Source organism: Haliotis cracherodii, unplaced genomic scaffold (assembly GCF_022045235.1).
Source record: "Haliotis cracherodii isolate W230 unplaced genomic scaffold, xgHalCrac1.p SCAF_13, whole genome shotgun sequence".
NCBI classification, from domain to species: Eukaryota; Metazoa; Mollusca; class Gastropoda; order Lepetellida; family Haliotidae; genus Haliotis; species Haliotis cracherodii.
The window spans coordinates 26,074,521-26,094,913 of record NW_027266268.1 but is presented as its reverse complement, the minus strand read 5'-3'; the positions used below and the strand labels follow the sequence as shown (position 1 = coordinate 26,094,913).

Here is a 20,393-nt window from a genome sequence, read left to right as displayed (position 1 = left end):
CAGGTGTTTTTGTTAGGACGCCATGAACTCTCTCATCCAAACAATACTAGTCTGTTGTCACTGGCTTGCTGGTCTGCCAGTAGACTTAACTTTTCCTCAGATCTTTTCTTGAAATTGTGTGTGAAAATGCTTCATATCATACAGACATGTCACAAATATCAGATTTTTTTGCTGAACTGACAATTTTGGAAAGAGAGTTTACATTCATTATCATGGCTATTTAGTCTAATATATTTGTGTTTTTAGAATAATTTCCCCGAATATAAAACCTCTATTACATCATCGCCATAAGTGCTCTTATTGAAGTTTTTCAACAGAAGCCCTCATCATTGATAACTATCCATAAATAGTTGTGCAATTAATAGTATCTTGCTGCCCATGACTCCTGTGCAACAATCTGCTGACTAGATGCAGATAATTAAGTAGGTTTTTAAAATTAAAAGACATAATAATGTGTTTATGTTGATAGGTCACACTTTTAGAGTAACATTTGATTGGCGGGGTGCAGGTTTTACTGAGCTGATAAGGAATAATCATGCCCTTTAGTACTGCATGGATAAGTGCATGGAAAAAGACATGGAAGCAATCTGTGCAATAACTTTTGAGCTAGTGGCCCGAACTAGCATAAAGCACCATATTCAGATTTAGTGTTACTTTATGAACTATTACTTGTTGAGCTTACTAGACCTAATAGGTTAATGTCGCACATTGTGGATCATATTTCTCGTTGTGACCGCCTCCATTGTCTAGTGGTATTAAGGGGATAAAACAAGGTGCTGGTTGTAAGCTATTGCTCCCTTGGGGATTCCGGGTTAGAATAGAACCTGTGCTGGCTGAAAGCTATTACCCCCTTGGGGATTCCGGGTTGGAATAGAACCTGTGCTGGTTGTAAGCTGTTGCTCCCTTGGGGATTCCGGGTTAGAATAGAACCTGTGCTGGCTGAAAGCTATTACCCCCTTGGGGATTCCGGGTTAGACTAGGATCTGTTCTAGTCGTATTTGGTAATTATTTACAGGCCACCATCAAATAGCTGGTATATTTCCGGGTGGGCATTCAACACAGAAACATGATCATGGTGGCATATGAATACACATTGTCAAAGTATACTTGTTCCCCACTGATGAAGTGTAGTTGTGTTTAAATAAATACACACTGTCATAGTCAGAGTCCCACTGCTATGGCATTGCCGTAGAAAATAAATACAATTGCTTTTTTATAAACAGACGAACAGCATCTCTTCATCCTCCCAATCGCAGTGTGCTGACGATGGACCACTTCTACACATTGGTCCAATATTTGAACAGCGGTTGGCCATCATGAGGTTTACCTTTCCCCACTCTGGTGCCATATGTCAACTTTTCCATTTGACATAACTTTGAAAAAGCCATTGCCGCCCTTCCTGTCGTACTTTTCTAATTTTTATTCTAAACAACACTGAGATTTGAGTGAAAATGTTGTGTGTGTGTAATCTTGGACCGATGTCGGCTCAACCCAGCTTTGGGGGACCGGAGCAGCTGGTTTGGATGTACATCGCTGCAGGGTAGCCGAGCTTCTAAACCCGCTCAAGAACCATCTACCATATGCAAGATTTGTAATTAAAATCAGTTGTGTATCTTTGCTGTTTGGACCCACCCAATACAGCCAAAACACCTTTGTTCAACATGGAGAATGTGTCCTGGAGTTACGATGTTTTACACAACAAACATGACTGTCCTTGGACAAAGATATTTGGGTTGAAGCATCAAGTGTGACCACAGGCTCCTTGCATGACTGACCTGGTGATGGGTTGGTTAGCTTGTGCCTGGGGTCATAAGTCATGATTCACATCATTGCCTAGCCTTGCTCCATGGCTGTGCTGAATGACAAGTCCACGGGTGTATAGTTATTATATCCTTATAGGCAAGTCTTGATGAGCGGATAGTACATCAATGAGCAAGTCTCTTATAGGGACAACTTGTTCTTATCATTTATATAATCTAGAAATTATGATTTCTGAAAGTTATTTCCTCCAAGACTTGCGCAAGTCTAATTACTGCTGTCACGGCACAAATATAGCCTTCTCATCAACTCTGGGCATATTTTCTCAAGTTGTTTTCATGCTTATTATTCACACATTTTGTCTGAAGAGTTCTGGCTGAAAATATGTTTGATAGATAGAAGAAGAAGAAAGAAGAACATTTTCTGAACTAAGTGCCCACTCAGAACAATGCAAACATTACAGTAATAATTTGGCACATATAATAACATGATATACAATTTGAAACAGGTTTAAACTCAACTCAACTCAACTCAACTCAACTCAACTCAACTCAACTCACCCTATGTTCAATACATGGTAACTTCAGGTCTTTCTCCCAGAATTACCAACCCACCATGGTAGGCTGACATATTGTCAAGTGAGATCGGACAACACACTGTCCGTTATTGTAGGACTCTATTGTAATACTTGACCAATACTTCACAGCCTTGTGAATCAACACTACCTGATGGACAGATCAGAAGCATGTTAGCACTGTGGATTATTTTTATATTCCCAGAGGGATACAGCTTTTGTTTTAGCATAATCAACATTGTTAAAGGAGGCCAAGACAAATATGGGTGACCAAGTCAAACACCTTGCCATACATCTAGTATGGCCACTGGGGGTCCGAGTGAAAGTGGTCGTAATGGCGGAGCATCCTGACTATGTGTGGCCTTCAGCCAATACAATATGGCTGGTTGCACCATGCTGAAGCCGATGGGCTCTGGAAATTTGGTACACCTCGCAGGAACACACTCCATTGTCTGGCCACTATTGGAATGTAGTCCACACCTGCAATTGTATTCAGCCAGATGATATTCATTCTCTGTTGTCCTTGCTTCTTAGCCAGGCATCTCCAGAATGGAGTGGAAGTATTTGGTGGCCATTGGCTGAACAATCGAAAAGGGAAAGAAATTGTAGATTAATAGAATTAATTTGTAATTTTGTACCGATTTAGAAATGCCTGAGGAGTTTGCATGTTCAGAAGAGGGGAATTTGAGAGTCACTTGATGCCATCATATTGATTTTGTTGCAAAGTCATTCTTTGAAATAATTAATTGAAAATTTTGGTCCTTGTACCTTATTTCTGAAGGCTATTTCATATTGATGCATTTCGATAGTTGTCTGATTTGTGTGATTCCAACAGTCATCAATGCTGTTGGAGCCAGAAGAAATACAATTAGAATGTTCCAGAGGTACATATTTTTTGTTGATAAGAATACAGAGTTACCCCGGATTACAATGGGTTTCATTGGATTACCTCAGGAAAGATTCGCTACAAGAGGTGGGATAGCCAACCCTAACTCACAACTAACCCTAATGGTCATCAATGGTATTAACCAGAACACGATAAAGGGGTTAGCTAGCATCGTGGTTTCAGTGAAACCCTTGAAGATCCGGGGTAGAACAGATCTTCAGCAACCAATGCTTGTCGTAAAAGGTGACTATGCTTGTCATAAGAGGTGACTAACAGGATTGGGTGGTCAGGCTTGCTGACTTTGTTGATGCATGTCATGGATCCCAATTGCGGGGAGCAATGCTCACTCACTCACTCCAGCTTGTTAAAATACAGGCCATTTATTGATAAGGGCAGTCTTTTGATTTTGGAAACCCTTCCGATGCAGGTGACAATTACTACACTCTGTGATCTCTGTGTGGACTGACACAGTACTCAATCAGGTACTACTCCTGGGTATTTGATAGGCTGTGGGAGAGCCCTGCAGGGGTAGGTGTGTTTGATGTAGGTGCAAGCCAGTCATGGCAAGGTGACAGCGTGTACTCCCACTGATTGATTAATGGTGTCCTCGTCACTGCACACCATCTTGAAGCCTGGTCAATTCAACTATTAGCTGACCAACTCACTCATTTTCCGATCTCATTCTTGAACAATAATGACTTTGTATAGCCATTTATAGCACTAATCATTGGTTAAGTATATTTTTACTATTGAACCATGCCATTTCAGGAGTGGCCAAGTGCATATTCCTTTCTGACTACTGGACTAGATTCATAGTGAAATTTTATTTTGTAATTGATATAATTTGTAACTTGTGAGCCCTGGGTTACAATGGGTCACGTTGAAGGCGATAACGGCATCGGGTGGTCAAGCTGGAATATAGCTGGAATATTGATGAGTACGTTGTTAACAACACTTCACTTTGTGAAAGGGAGCCCTGCTTTTGTTCAATGTTTAACCGAGTTGAGCACTGTCTCATCCTGTGTGTCTGACTCCTAGTTAAGCACACATCACATATTGACTCATTTCAGAAATTACACTCATTATTCCTTGTACATACCCTTATGATGCTTTCACAACTAATTCAACAACAAATGTATTCAAAATCAGATTGGAACAAACAATTATCGATCTCTATAGTCTAAGACTGAGCACACAATTTCACTATCCCCCAAAATATTCATGATCCCCCATTTTTTTTGGTTCAGTATATATACATGTATCCTGTATTGAGGCATGAGTGAGTGAGTTTGATTTTACGCAGCTTTTAGCAATATTCCAGCAATATCACAGCGGGGGACACAAGAAATGAGCTTCACACATTGTACCCATGTCGGGAATCGAACCCGGGTCTTTGGCATGACGAGCAGACACTTTAACCACTAGGCTCCCCAACCACCCCTTATTGATGCATGACATAATCATACTTGAATATAGTCGCAAACTGCCGTAGTGAAACCCAGATGTCTGCAGCCTTGATGTTCCTCAATATTGCTGTGAGTGTTATGACTTCAACTGAGACCACATTGATATAATCATGTAATTGTTGTCATTGTTTGTTTCAGAAAACTAGTGAAGAGTTATCAACCACGGAAGAAAGAAGAAGATGATTATGTGTAAGTATGACACGTGTGGAATTGTACTTTGTTCATGCCAGGAGCCATGCTCTGATGGTGGGCTCACATACAATCATTGTACCCCTGTGTGACATGTATTACCTATCATAATCTGTGTAACAATCATCGTCTGTCAACTGTCCGTTTTCCATTTCCAGAGCAGAACTCTTAAACTGTTGAATATTTCTCCGTTTCAATGGTGCCCTGAATGTGGATCTGACTAATTGTTTTTTTAATTATTTTTTTGAATTACTATTTTTTTATGACAAGTTAGACTTATACTGAACACGAGGGTAATAGTTTGTCATGAAGAAAGATTTTTCAGTTGTTTGAAATTATTTTAAAACCCAACCAGGACAGTCGGGCAGGTGACCCATCAGTGTTTCCTGCCCATCTTCAAAGTTACCTGCCCACACTCAGACATAATAAATAATGAAAAATCACCCCAAGCAAAATTAGAGACAAATAGCATCTCGATTCAGTTGAAATAATGCAACCAATTACTTGAGAATCTACAAGGAGTCATAATAAAACTGAATACGAAAGTAGTCATATATTTATGTGCCAGAAAGTCAGGTAGGTGGAGGAAAATTTCATGCAGCTCAGCAAAAAGGTTACCAGCCACGTGCAGGCAGTTATTTCGGACACTGGTTGTTAGGAAAATAGTGTGGAAAACTCAGCTGCCATGTCAAGACGACCATGAAGAGTAAATACTACACTGAAACATACAATGAAACTCGTTGTCATATCTAAAGGTTTCTGTCACCTTTATTCCTTTGAAGAATTCATTATGACTTTCGAGTTGAATGTCAATTCACAAGGGACAAAATCTAATGAAATCAGTATATGTCTTTTAGAGGTCTGGTGGGATGAAGTAAAGCCAATATTCTTGGAAGATTTATGGCCTAAAAGACTGCAGTTTTATCGATGGTTCCGTCTGTTCCAGTGTATTGATCGCAAGTTCAACAATTAGCCGAGTCAATCTCATGGCAGGAACAACAAGATTTTAGACCTGATTGGGTTGCTTTATTAAAGAGTGGACATTTTATAGATGGTGCCAATAACCTGACAGATTTGAATATTCGTGCAGAAAAGTGTTGGTTTGTGGTTTGAGATATGGCTCTTGCATATGAGCGTTTCATATCGATAGAATGTAATCGTGACATGATACCCAATCGTATCAACACTATTTTCTGCTAGATATTGACACAATAATACTTTACGATCTGTTACCTTGACTTTATGTGAAAACCATGTTAGATCACGTCATAGAGATGGGGAAGAGACCACTTGAGATGCCAGGCAATGTTGCATCTTCTGCCTGAAGCTGACACATTGGGATATAAGTGAAATGCTTTTTTAAGGGGGTGGCAAGCTGTTCAAACTTCGTTGAAACTAAACCTTTTGGATAATAGTTACTAACCAATTATATACCCCTTATAAGCTTAAAAAAAAAAAATGTAATATAGACAGTAAAATGTGGACTTCAATGTAAATTTTCGTTCTTAGTAGGGTTGTGGTTCGAGCAGGATGCATGATATGCCAACTTTGGTATGCTTTTGAAGTTTAAATAGACAATCAAAAGCTATGGCATATTGATAGAGCATCAGTCTGGAAAGTGAAAGGTCAGTGCTTCGATTCCCAGGCCATGTCATAACAAAAGACATTAGAAGCGGGTACTTTGTTATCAAGCCTGACACTTGGCTTTTCACTGCACCTTTTTGAAACTAACACGTTTCTTTAAGGCATATTCATTAGACTTGCCAGTTCAGCTGCCTGACTTGAGTTTATCTGAATTTATACACTGATCCCACACTACACAACTCACCATGGCATAATCACACCTCACTCTACACAACCCCAATACAGACCCCCCCACACTTGGGGATAGACACGACCTCTTGTCGGTGGTCAGGTGATCAGGTCAGGTGGTCAGCCTTGCTGACTTGATTGATGCATGTCATTGATCCCAATTGCATGGATCGATGCTCATGATATCAATCACTGGATTGTCTGGTCCAGACTCGATTATTTACAGACCGCTGTCATATACAGACTGTTGTCATACAACATTCCATGTCGGACCTACCTAACTCAACTCTGTTACCCCACATCACACCATCACACCACCACACCACCACACAACCACACCATCACACCACCACACCATCACACCACCACACCACCACACCATCACACCACCACATCACCACAACACCACACCATCACACCACCACACCACCACACCACCACACCATCACACCACCACACAACCACACCATCACACCACCACACCATCACACCACCACACAACCACACCACCACATCACCACACCACCACACCATCACACCATCACACCACCACACCATCACACCACCACACCATCACACCACCACACCATCACACCACCACACAACCACACCATCACACCACCACACCATCACACCACCACACAACCACACCATCACACCACCACACCATCACACCACCACATCACCACACCACCACACCATCACACCACCACACAACCACATCACCACACCACCACACCACACCACCACACCACCACACAACCACATCACCACACCACCACACCACCACACAACCACACCATCACACCACCACACCATCACACCACCACACCATCACACCACCACACCATCACACCACCACACCATCACACCACCACACCACCACACAACCACATCACCACACCACCACACCATCACACCACCACACAACCACACCATCACACCACCACACCATCACATCACCACACAACCACACCATCACACCACCACACCATCACACCACCACACCATCACACCACCACATCACCACACCACCACACCATCCCAACACCACACCACACCACCACCACATCACCGTCACCATGCTGTACGTGACAACCGACAGTGGCACCACTGAATCAGTATTTGTTATACTTGATGATAACACTGCTGACAACAATTTGCCAGCAGATGGGTTGCCACTTAGTCAGTATTGATGTTTACTTTATGGATTATTCAAATGCATTAATCAACTTTAACATTGGCCATTAACACCTGGTGTTGATATGGAAGTCTTGTTGACTGATGCAGATACAGGAATTGTTCTGATGTACTGCTCGGTGTATTGGGTACAGCGGGTGTCAGATGTATGGCAGTATGTGAGTCCGGTAATACTTAAACAGTCAGAATACTATTATGTAAAAAAATGTGAATCTGCTATGACCATATCGATAAATTTTACAACTTCTGGTCAACATGTCATATGCTTTTCATGTAATTGTTGGAATGACCTACATCCAATAAAAATGTAAAGGGAAAAAAAAAAGGATAGAAAGAGGCCTGTCCCCAAGGTCACATGGTCATCTAGCCCATGTTAAAAGTACAATAAAATAAAGAAAGGGGCGTGTCATCTAGCCCATCTAGCCCAGTTGTCTAAGGCGCCGCAATTCGTTGCACGGAGTTGCATCCCTTGGGCATGCCAGAAAGCTATGATTGTGGGTTCGAATTCTGGTTTGCCCCAGTTATGTTTCTTGGTTTGTCAGCACCGAAGTGGTAAATGTCTAAGACCTGCATCACTTCGAGCTTTCCTCCCACATTAAGCTGACATGCTGTGATAAAACTGGAATGCTGTTAAAAGCGGTGTTACGCCCAATTCACTCACTCACTCACTCACTCAAAGTACAATGATCTCTAGAAAGGAGCGTGTCCCCAAGATCACATGGTTATGTGGCTGAGAATTTGACCTCATGGAGTGACCACAATTGGCTTACCTGTTACAATGTTGGTGTGTACTTTAAAAGTTGAAGATGGAAGAAAATAAGAAACAGTACTTGGTCATGAACATTCTTATCAAGTAACCCCTGTCGACCTACTTGTCTATCGGTCCCTAGCAACATGCAGTCAACAGTCATAAGGCCATTTCACTTTATTTTCTTGTTCACTGAACTGTTGTGATATACATCCTGGTGTGTTAGCAGCACTAGGTGTCAGATGTCAGTATTGCATGGCCCACTGCTGATCTCTGTAGGATAACCACAATCTCTCCATCACACAGGTGATCACAGAGCAAGCTTATTCTGTTCATTACCATATAGAATGCAGTCACAGGAATGGCAGCTCAGATAAGGAGGCACCCATGCAAAAGTCATGTAAAGGGGTCGTGGCACTTAGATGACCAGTGGTCAGCTGTAATTGTGACCATAATGGTGAAAAGGGGGCGTGGCACTTGGATCCCAAGTGGTCAGCTGTAATTGTGACCATAATGGTGAAAAGGGGGTGTGGCACTTGGATCACCAGTGGTCAGCTGTAATTGTGACCATAATGGTGAAAAGGGGGTGTGGCACTTGGATCACCAGTGGTCTCTTGTAATTGTGACCGTAATGGTGAGAAGGGGGCGTGGCACTTAAATCACCAGTGGTCAGGTGTAATTGTGACCATAATGGTGAAAAGGGGGTGTGGCACTTGGATCCCCAGTGGTCAGCTGTAATTGTGACCATAATAGTGAAAAGGGGGCGTGGCACACGACAAGCAAGTGGTCAGCTGTAATTGTGACCATAATGGTGAAAAGGGGGCGTGGCACACGACAAGCAAGTGGTCAGCCAAGAAAGGTGGTTGTGTTAGTGGTATGTGAAGGTTATAAATCAAATATGATTCATAATCTGTGTCATGTTAAAAACAGATAGATATCTATCCACAGTATTGTTGACATTGTAGTCACAATTGTGTTTGAAAATAAACAACATGGGTTGTAGTGAAAATGCAGCTAATATACAGAATAACCGTATTTATTGTACAATTGCTGAGGTAGATTTCCAAACAGATAAGGTATGCAGGTAAACTGCATCCTGCTGGTAATCAGAATAAACATTTTACACCTATTGTATAGTTCGGCTTTCCCATGTGAGTACAATGGTATAAAAAAGGGGGCGTTTCCCCGAGGTCACATGGTCATCTGGCCCATGTAAAGTACAATGATATAAAGAAAGAGGCGACTCCCTGAGGTCCTGATTATCTGGCTGAGAATTTGACCTCATGGAGTGACCACAATCAGCTTACCTGTGACAGCCATGTGTGCTGCGGATTAGCACGTACCTTGCCTCATTATGTTACAATGTTGGTGTGTACTTTAAGAGTTGAAAATGGAGGACAATAAGAACAGTTGATGATGAATATTCTTATTAACCCCTGTTGACCTACTTATCTATTGGTCCCTTTCAACATGCAGTCAACATAAGGCCACACCACTTTATTTCCTTGTTTACAGACAAGCCTTCCCACAGTTTGTATCCTGCCTCTTACCATACTAGGGCTGGTGGGGTAGCCTAGTGGTTAGAGTGTTCACTTGTCATCCTGAAAGGTGGGGTGAAATGGGGTTTAACGTCGAGTCCAAGATGATTGCACTTATATCGCTGTGTGCGAGCGTGCACTCACACTTGTACTAGTCAGGACTAATGCAGATTTTATAGGGCTAGCCCACTGAGATACCATGCTGTAGTTTTAACATGAATACTCCACTCAGACGCAGTATACTGACTCCAAACCAACTAGTCCTTGTTTTAGCCCCTTAATGCCAAGCACCAGGCAGGGTAACAACAAGTACCATCTTTTAACTTCTTTTGGTATGACGCGGCTGGGATTGAACCCCAGTCTTGCTGCTCTCCGGTCGTAGTTTCTACCACAAGACCTCAGAGGTGGTCCATCTTGAAAGGCCAAGGCTGGGTTCCCCACATGCATGTACAGTATCTGAAGCCTATTGTTGGTGTACCCTCCTGTGATATGGCTGGAATATTGCTAAAAGTAGTGTAGAACCCACCTCACTCATTCTCACCAAGAAGCTCTGAAAAGCCTTCAACTGGCCTGATATGCTTAAACAACCTGGAAGACAAGCCACGTAACACCCATATCATGTCTAGCTGCAGTCAACCAGAAACTGCTGTCACAGGTTTTTGTGTTGAAGATACCTCCTCCTCCTCCCTGCCAGGGCAGATAGTCACCCGAAGCTCTGTGCCTTCTACATTATTACCAACTCCAGGCTATGATAAGAAACAGCTGGTGAACCTGGCCTGGCATCCAGTACAGTCTCCACACCGGCGTAATCATAAAAAGCAATTTAATCCTGTTTATCTTGTGTAGTAGGCTGGTGATTAGGCAATGCTGGCTTCTTTCGTCCTCTTTGTTGATTGTTTTCATATGAAATAAAACACACGGGCTTTAGGTTTTGGTTTTGATAGATTGTGATGGTGTAATCAGACTAAGTGTGTGCGACACAAAGAAAATACATGATTGACAGAACATTACCATGATTACAGGAACATGCAATGCTTTGTAACAGTGGTGCAGTGGAGGTTTGAGCTTTGGCCTTCAGTACCCTGTGTTGTATGAACTGACTAATTTGGCATGCTTGCCATAAAAGGCGACTATGCTTGTCATAAGAGGTGACTAACGGTATCAGACTCACTGACTTGGTTCATGCATGTCATCGTATTCCAATGGCGTAGATTGATGCTCATGATGTCAATCACTGGATTGTCTGGTCCAGACTCTTATTTACAGACCGCCGTCATGTAGCTGGAATATTGCTGAGTGAGGTGTTAAACAACAAACAAAAAGGACTATTTTGGAGATTGGGTGATCACAATGGCTGCTACATATGAATATGGGCTGGAGACTTCACTGGGCTGAAGAGGTGTAATCCAGTAAAACATACATTGTGAGTGATCTCAGAGAAACAGGTTTAAGAACTAATTCCATGCCCTCCTTGTCATGAGAGCTGACCTTGCTGAGTGTCAGTATGCCCAGTGGCATGGATTGGTGCTCATGCTATCAACCTCTGGTTTGTCTAACCTTCAGTTTATTACAGACTGGTAGAGGTGTAGTATTGCTATCTGTACCATGCAACAACTTTCACTTACTGACTCCTGCTCCTGCTTAGCAATAAATGTGTTAAGTATGTGAGGACAATTAAACACTGGCTGATTGTTCATACCAAAGTTCGTAATAATACAGACATTGTCAAGCACTTGTCTATTACCCTATGACTTGACCCTATGCAGCGGTAGAAACTAACAGTTTTCGTCCACTAGTCCTTATAATGATTACATCTAGCAAAACCCTTAAAAAGGGCAAGTTTGTACTAGTCCTTATGATACCTTAACTATTGGGCAGTTAGTCAAGGCCAATTTCTCACACTGCTATGACAGTGACTAAGTAACATTCCATCTTGCATCTAATCATCAATAGGATCTTTATTCTTCCTGGAATGGCTTTGACCCAAAGGAATGACACAGACAGTCCTTCTATACTGACATCTCACCTGTGAGGGTGTAACCAGTATCTATAGCTGCCCCAGTGTGTTTATCTCATCCTACCTGGCTTCATCTATGGCAACTCTGCATGATCCTACCCACCTACCTGTGTAAAGTTGTGTTTCCTGGCAACTGTCCGGAGGTGTGGGTGGGGCTGTGTATTACCCCCTCCCTCCCTCCCTCCCAGGTGGATGACATCCCCTTTATATACCTGACAGTCAGGTAGGGACTCCAGCTCTTTCCATCCTGTAGTCTTTTATCTCAACAGCTCTTGTCGGGTCTGAAGAAAATCCGTTTAGCCATTTGATGCTGGTTTGGGGGAAAACAGGTCTTATTTTACATGGAAGGAATACTGCAGCCATGTGATGCTGGTTTTGGGGAAAACTTTACAGTGAAGACCAAAATGGTCCTACTTTACAACAAACATTACATAAGTAAACAGCTGGTGGCTATTGTAACTAATCCGTGGGTTTGTGTTTCAGGTTTACGTGGTCGCGGGCGTTTGTGGACATGGTGAAGGAGCTGCATGACATCGCGGGCCAGCATGAGATGGTGGCTGAGAACCTGCAGGGCACCGTCTTTAAAGACCTGCAGGCTCTCATCGGGGAGCTCAGACAGGAGAGGAAAAGGGTGATTGCTTGTTTCAGACTCAGTCTTAATAGGGGCCTGGGGTAGCCAAGTGGTTAAGCATTGGCTCGTCATGTCGCAAGCACAGGTTTGATTCCCTAGATGGGTGTGATGTGGGTTTCTGGTTACCACCACCATGATATCGCTGGAATATTGCTAAGTGTGGCGTAAAACCAGTCTTAATCATAACACACCAAATTTTGTATTTTAAAGTGAAGCTGGATGCAATGCAAATTAAGAAGTTAGAATGTCTGGTTGATCATTGGTTAATTTACCCCCAAAATCCTTTTTAAGTTGTTTTATTGACAGATGCACACATTAAAAGATGTTTAAAAATAGACTATTGTTTTCATGCTTTTACAAAACTCATAGAAACCCTATTGTTTATAATTGATACATATAAAGAGGTGTCATATAGACATTAGTTATAGATTTCCAAATGGTGGAGAGATCCATCCCTTACAGGCCTACTTCCCAACCTACAGGGATCAACCAAACTATAGGATATGTACACACTTAATATAGAAATGGCCACACATTTACAAACAGGACACAATCCCCATAAAGCGTGTGTGATAATGATTAAAATCTGCCACGTTTTCATGTCTTAGCTCCTGTGGGGTGTTCATGGATGTGTGTTTATCATTTCAGCATTTACATGAAGGAACAAGGATTCAAGATTCACTTAAACAGTCATACCAACAGTTAGATAAGGTGAGATGCATGGCCGTGACTTCTCTGTTGGGAGTTACCAACAGGTTGGGACACCTGAGCAAGGGGAGACAATTGGGAGTACTGTTAGATACCAACTTGTAGAATAAGTACAAGGCTATGCAAGCTCTATTTTCTTAGGTGTTTGTCTCAATTACATATGCCATGTGGTTGCCTGCTTCCGTGTTCTTGAACAAAGAGAGGTAACGCTCAAGACTGTGTGCCAGCTATCACAGTTTCAGCGGTAGACACTACACTACTTGAATTGATGTTTGTGCAGAGGAGACCCGTGAAGATCCGGGGTAGAATAGGTCTTCAGCAACCCATGCTTGCCGTAAGAGGCGACTATGATTATCGGAAGAGGCGACTAACGGGATCGGGTGGTCAAGCTCTCTGACTTTGTTGATGCATGTCATTGTATCCCAATTGCATGGATCGATATTCATGATTTCAATCACTGGATTGTCTGGTCATTTAGCTGGAATATTGCTGTGTGTGGCGTTAAACAACAAACAAACAAACAAAAATTGTGCAGAGGAATTTGTTTTAAACAACTGATCAGAGTAATTACATTGCATGCAAATATGACATCCGGCATTTCAAGTAATTAATGCTTTCAAATTGTAGTAAAAATAAATATGACATGGTCATTTTTGTATTGATTGTATATTCTCAAGTGAAGAAATGTAGATTGATGCAATATCTCTGAGTTAAAGGTATGTTGTGTACTGTTTCTGAGGTATAAGAATAACTTTACATGGTGTTGACATTATTTCTACACCTTTCAGTCAAAACGACAGTACGAAAGGGCTTTCAAAGACAGTGAAAAGGCTCTAGACAATTACAGGAAGGCTGATGCAGACATCAATCTGTCCCGAGCTGAAGTGGAAAAGGTAATTATCACCCTGTGTGTCAGTCTTGTTTGAGTAGAGCTTGACTTCAGTACTGGGCTATGTATGTGGGAAGAGCTAGTGTAGTGAGAGAACGATCTTCCTGTCACAGGAAGGCTCCAGGTTTGTTCCTCAAATGGAACATAGGTAAAAGTGTTATGTATATACTATTATCAGCTGAAAGTTGTGAAAATTTCAGACTAGGAGGTTGAGAGTATTTGGCACGGACTGCAGTAGGACTTTTACCATTTCAAGTTTCACCATGCTTGGACTCCCATGTTTTATTTCTTAACTTTGCAGCATCGAATTGTGATGAATACGAAGGCTTCTCAATGTGAGGATTGCAAAAACGAGTACGCTGCCCAGCTCCAGCAGACCAATGCTCATCAGAGAGAGTATTATTCCACCGGCATGCCACAAGTATTTCAGGTAGTACACCCGTCTTCATCATTCACAACATACCGTGAACTACAGTCATAACCAACTCAAAGGGACCACTTAGTTGAGTTTGTTATAACCGTAGTTTGTTATAGGCATATATGCAGCATATACAGCTTATGGACAGGACAAAAAAACTAACTGTTCGTTATATCCGTCAGTTGGTTATAAACGTCTTGGTTATAAATGTAGTTTACTGTATGCAATTTGTTTGAGCAAGGACCTTTTGTTGCCCACCTGGCAGCCTGTTCACAGTCCTGTTACTAAGATTGTCATAAATGTCTCATTGTGAAAAAGATCTTATCTAAGCCCATTCTTGAAGCTGTCTTAGTGCTACGTTTCTTGAAGCTGTCTTAGTGCTAAGTTTCTTGAAGCTGTCTTAGTGCTAAGTTTCTTGAAGCTGTCTTAGTGCTAAGTTTCTTGAAGCTGTCTTAGTGCTACGTTTCTTGAATCTGTCTTTGTGCTAAGTTATCTTAAGTTTATTACCAAAATTATAACAGTCATGCGCGATTAAGTAAACAATGACTTGCGCATGCGTGTGATGTCCCATTAATCTTTTCTTGAAACTACAACCGCTATTGTTTATGTCAACATGACCGACCAATCAGATTAACTCTTGAAAGGTAAGAATTTATGGCCTACCCTTGCCCTAAGCAAGCTAACCCTAAGGACCGAAAAGATATGTTGGATCGTAAATATGTGTTAGTTTCCCTAAAACCGAAAAGGGGTGTTGGATCGTAAAGATGTGTAAGTTTCCCTAAGACCGAAAAGGGGTGTTGAAGGATCGTGAAGCGAGAGTCACTGGAGTAGTATTGCGAGACAGCGGTCACACTATAGCGCAGTAATTGAGCGAGATGGTAGAGATCAGCCTGCACCCGGTAAACTGCATCGTCCCTTTGACCATGAGTACAACGTATGAAATATAGTGAATTGAGTGATCTCCTTATCAACTATGTACAGCTGGATGACTCTCTGTTTGAAAAGTTATTGAAAGAATATTCCTTTACGAATGATGTTGAAAATGTTTAAGGGCCAGCACATTTAAAAATGGTAACTCGGGTACCCGGGTCGAGGGGGTAACGAGTAGGACCCGGGTACCCACAGGACAACCCAGACTTGTGGTTAGTCACGTGATGTATTGTTTAAAGACAAAAATTATCTAAAACTCTATGGTTACGCTACAAGTCACTAATGTTCGCATTTCTTTCTGACTATGCACCCATTCTTTCGGACTATTGTTGAATAAAGATAATACTTAAGTCAACTTTATTGTATACATGACCAGATTGTTTGATACATGTATCTTAATACGTTTTGCCAATTGGAATTTTGTACCTGTCTCTTGAGACCCACAGTGGGTACCCAGGTAATAGAGGGGTGGGTACCCGGGTAGTAGAGGGGTGGGTACCCGGGTAGTAGAGGGGTGGGTACCCGGGTAGTAGAGGGGTGGGTACCCGGGTAGTAGAGGGAGGGGTACCCGGGTAGTAGAGGGGTGGGTACCCGGGTAGTAGAGGGGTGGGTACCCGGGTAGTAGAGGGAGGGGTACCCGGGTAGTAGAGGGGTGGGTACCCGGGTAATAGAGGGGTGGGTACCCGGGAAATAGAGGGGTGGGTACCCGGGTAGTAAATTTGGACTTGTTCCAGTCCTATTCGACCCAAACATTTTTGATGAAGCAGGGAGACATACACTTGCAATATCAATTCCACTACACAACCAGTCAAACAGAAGCTTTTACTGCTATCACACCGAGTTCCCAGAGATTAAGTAGTGATAGATGAAGCCTTCATTTATCAAGGGAGGGCACTTGTGGCCCAGTCGTCTCAGGCACCGCAATTCACTGTGCAGAGTTGCGCCCCTTGGACTCGCTAGAAACCTATGTTTGTGGGTTCGAATCCCGGTTTGCCCCAATTATGTTTCTAGGTTTGGCAGCACCATACCCATGCTTGTTGGTTTCACCAAAGTGGTAAACGCCTGATACCTGCATCACTTTGGGCTTTCCTCCCACATTAAGCTGACACGCCATGATATAACTGGAATACTGTTAAAAGCGGTGTTAAACCCAACTCACTCACTCACTCACTCACTCACTCACTCACTCACTCATTTATCAAGGAAAGTATCAGCTTGTGAAACATGTTTGCGACTATATGTCATACGCCATTTGAAAGGTCTAATCTTACTGTATATAAAAATGAAAGTTATGTCATGTTTATCACATTACTTTAAAAATACTTAATTAATAATTACTAAAATAAAATATCAGCCCAAGAACAAATCTGTCGGACTTCAGCAACCTAAGCTTGCCGTAAAAGGTGACTATGCTTGTCGTAAGAGGCGACTAACAGGATCGGGTGGTCAGGCTCACTGACTTAGTTGATGCATGTCATCATATCTCAGTTGTGGGGATCGATGCTCATGATATCAATCACTGGATTGTCTGGTCCAGACTCGATTATTTACAGACCACCGTCATATAGCTGGGATATTGCTGAGTGCGGCGTTAAACAACAAACAGATCAAATCAAAAATCTTAATCAACTTTTTATGTCATATTACCCTTTCATCTTTTTACAAGTACAAGCTTATTTTTGTGTGTTTCAGGGTTTACAAGATATGGACGAGAAGCGAATCAACCGCCTCCAGTCAGCTATAGGTCAGAGTGCAGAGGCTGACAGGAATGTCATCCCCATCATCAACACCTGCATCGACGGCATGCAGAAGGCTGCAGCAGCCATAAATGCAAAAGAAGTGAGACCTCAATACAACCATGCACAATTGTTCAATGTCTGAATGTAGTGTTGAATATTGCTAGTAGAGAAGAATATACTAATGCTTACCAGGAAGTAGATGACAGAGTTAGAGTCTTTGTTCGTTTGTTTGTTTGTTTGTTTGTTGTTTAACCCCGCACTCAGCAATACTCCAGCTGTATGGCGGCGGTCTGTAAATAATTGAGTCCAGACCAGACAATCCACTGATTGACGTCATGAGCATCGATCTACACAATACATCAAGCAAGTCAACGAGACTCACCACCTGATCCCATTAGTTGCCTCTTACGACAAGCATAGTCGCCTATTCTGGCAGGCATGTGTTCCTGGAGACCTATTCTGTCCAAGCTCTTCATGGGTACAGAGTAGCAGTAGACTGCTTCCCCCCGCACACGCACACACACACGCACACACACACACACTTGTACGTCGCTATTTAAGTGCTATACTTTTGGACGTGGCGTTTACTCCATTTCATCGGACCTCATCTTATGTTTTCAGGATTCAAAGATGGTTATCGAGAGGCACAAGTCAGGGTTTCAGGTCCCCAGTGACATTCCATTCGAAGATCTGAGCAACATGCAGGCCACCGAAAACTCGAACCACTCCACACCCAAATCAGCGCCTTCAGACATGAAAAATACCTATAAGACATCCACTGTTTCTGGCAAGAGTCGGAAACGAGGGGGAATATTTGGTTTATTTCAGTCATCAAAGGTAGGTCATGTTCAGATTGTTGGTCTCTCTACTAACATATTGGTCATTTTGGATTAGAATATTAACAGGAGTGTGCACTGTTCTTTTAGGAAGCACATGTACTACCAACCGAACATAAGGGAACGATGCACTTTGCTTTGTCTGTCATACAGACCTGAAAACAAATTGATCCCGTACAGCCCATGCTGGTCTGTAATATTTGGCAAGTCTAGATTACTGCAGTTTCTCAAAATGAAGTCCCTGGGCTCTTTTTTGTTGTATTTTATTAAGAGGATAATTTATCTGTAAAATATTTTCATTCCAGAGACTAGATGTTAGTCCACATTTTATTGTAATCCTTTAGGTAAACTAGACTCAGAGATTCTTTTAAATGTAATGACTGTGACATCTCATCTCACATGTCTACTGATTTTACTGGTGTTTTCCAAGCTTTATTTCATGTTGGCTCATCTAGACTTAAAGAAACTTTTGAAGTGAATAGGGCATCCTACATATCTGTTTCAAATCCTGTGTTTGAACCTTTGACCAAAAGACCCACATAATACAATATCCTACCGTTGCCAGCCCCCTTTTATTTCACAGATGTAATTGATCAGTAAGTATTCAGTCTCAAGCTGTGTGTGTGAACTCACAAAATGTTAGCAGGTGGTACACTATGAGGAACTTTAAGAACGCCAAAATATTTCGCCCACTTTATTGTTCCCTTACTCTGTGTTGGTAGTACTGCTAGATTGTAAGATGTGTTTTTGACTATTGTAGGGCAAGGTATTATTGTCAGTAGATGTGATTTACCAGGGAGGGAATTCGTTCTGTTTACAATGAATCAACGTTTGTCTTACTTTCAAAAAAAGACAAGATGTTTATCCATACTATACCAAATCTTCTTTATTCCTAATGTTCTTAACTATGTGTAGGCAGCCATATGCCACTAACCCGAGCTAGAGTGTTTGTTGCATTGATTATAATAGGCTAGATTATAATACAGCTTTCACTGTAGAGACTGTGTGGTATGCACTCCGATGTATTTCACAACCTCTTGCATATGGTCATCTGACCTACTGTATCATGTGTAAAGTGAATATTTATCATGCACTTCATTGTACGGTCTACTCTAGGTGTTACTTTTGCAGATTCTTTTTTTAATTTTTTTAAAAGGTTTTTATTTAAAAATTTGGGGCGTAATGGAGTCATTCCTACAGATATGTTGTGCTCAGTTGTTTTTACCATTATTCCCAATTTGTAATTATAAATATGTGGAATTTCCAAGTTTGTTTTCTAAAGATGATTTGTCTTCTTAAACATTGACTGAACATTTTTATTAACTGTTGCTGCAGAAATCTCAGGTCTGTTTGATGGCAGTTAGACTAGATGTTGGATGTCAGTGAAGCTCCTGTGTTAGATCAGTTGTCAGACATGTTTCATCTTGCCTCATCGTCGGCTTCATCCTTCAAGGGCACATAACGTTCATCACATCAATTCACATGTATTCACATGTATTCTCATGTCTCACGTAGCAGACCTTTCACCGTAGTTCATTTTCATGAATTGCATACATCTTTCCTGACAACTGATTTAACTCAAGAGACGTATTAATGTTATGACGCTTCCAATTTTTCGTCAGGATATATTCTTTTCGATTTGAGTGCTTGGTGTCTGACTGTTGACTCAATTTGTTTGTAGGTTTCTCTTCAGTGTATTTGTGTGAGTGTTAACAACCAACAGAATTTCTCGGGAGAATTTTGTACCAAAGTTTTATTTTCTAGCCAGCCGTTATTATTTGTTTTTCCTCATGTTAAAGATCATTGGATTATTGGTATGTAAAGAATGCAGTCCTGTTTTCCATCCTGCATTATAGTTTCCCCTGAGTTTCCTGTCTAGTACCCAGTCCTATGTTTTCAGCATGGCATGAGTAGGTGTGTGAGTAGTTGTGCTGCAAGCAGTTTGACAGCGTCGGCCAGATTGGGAGGACACCTTGTGTTCCATGTAGTTTTGTAGCATCCGAATAATGTCACATTACTTTAATTTTATGAATGCGTTTTTAAAAGCTATATGG

General features: G+C 41.8%; 1 protein-coding gene across 1 annotated transcript; it reads left to right on the top strand.

The window, feature by feature from the left end:
* Positions 1-1,478: 1,478 nt before the first annotated feature.
* Positions 1,479-19,162, top strand: LOC139458553 (cdc42-interacting protein 4 homolog). Its single transcript, XM_071239983.1, has 9 exons — positions 1,479-1,540; positions 4,823-4,873; positions 12,672-12,819; positions 13,468-13,530; positions 14,316-14,420; positions 14,718-14,846; positions 17,457-17,603; positions 18,125-18,340; positions 19,100-19,162. Exons 1-9 carry the CDS (start codon positions 1,479-1,481, stop codon positions 19,160-19,162), a joined length of 984 nt encoding a protein of 327 aa, XP_071096084.1.
* Positions 19,163-20,393: the final 1,231 nt, after the last annotated feature.

What these genes read in the sequence shown, in the direction of transcription:
- LOC139458553 (XM_071239983.1), top strand. Translation starts at nt 1,479, where the DNA reads ATGTCGGCTCAACCCAGCTTTGGGGGACCGGAGCAGCTGGTTTGGATG. An exon ending in GCATGCCACAAGTATTTCAG is followed by an intron (nt 14,847 to 17,456) that starts GTAGTACACCCG and finishes TGTGTGTTTCAG; the next exon opens with GGTTTACAAGATATGGACGA. An exon ending in GTTTATTTCAGTCATCAAAG is followed by an intron (nt 18,341 to 19,099) that starts GTAGGTCATGTT and finishes TGACTATTGTAG; the next exon opens with GGCAAGGTATTATTGTCAGT.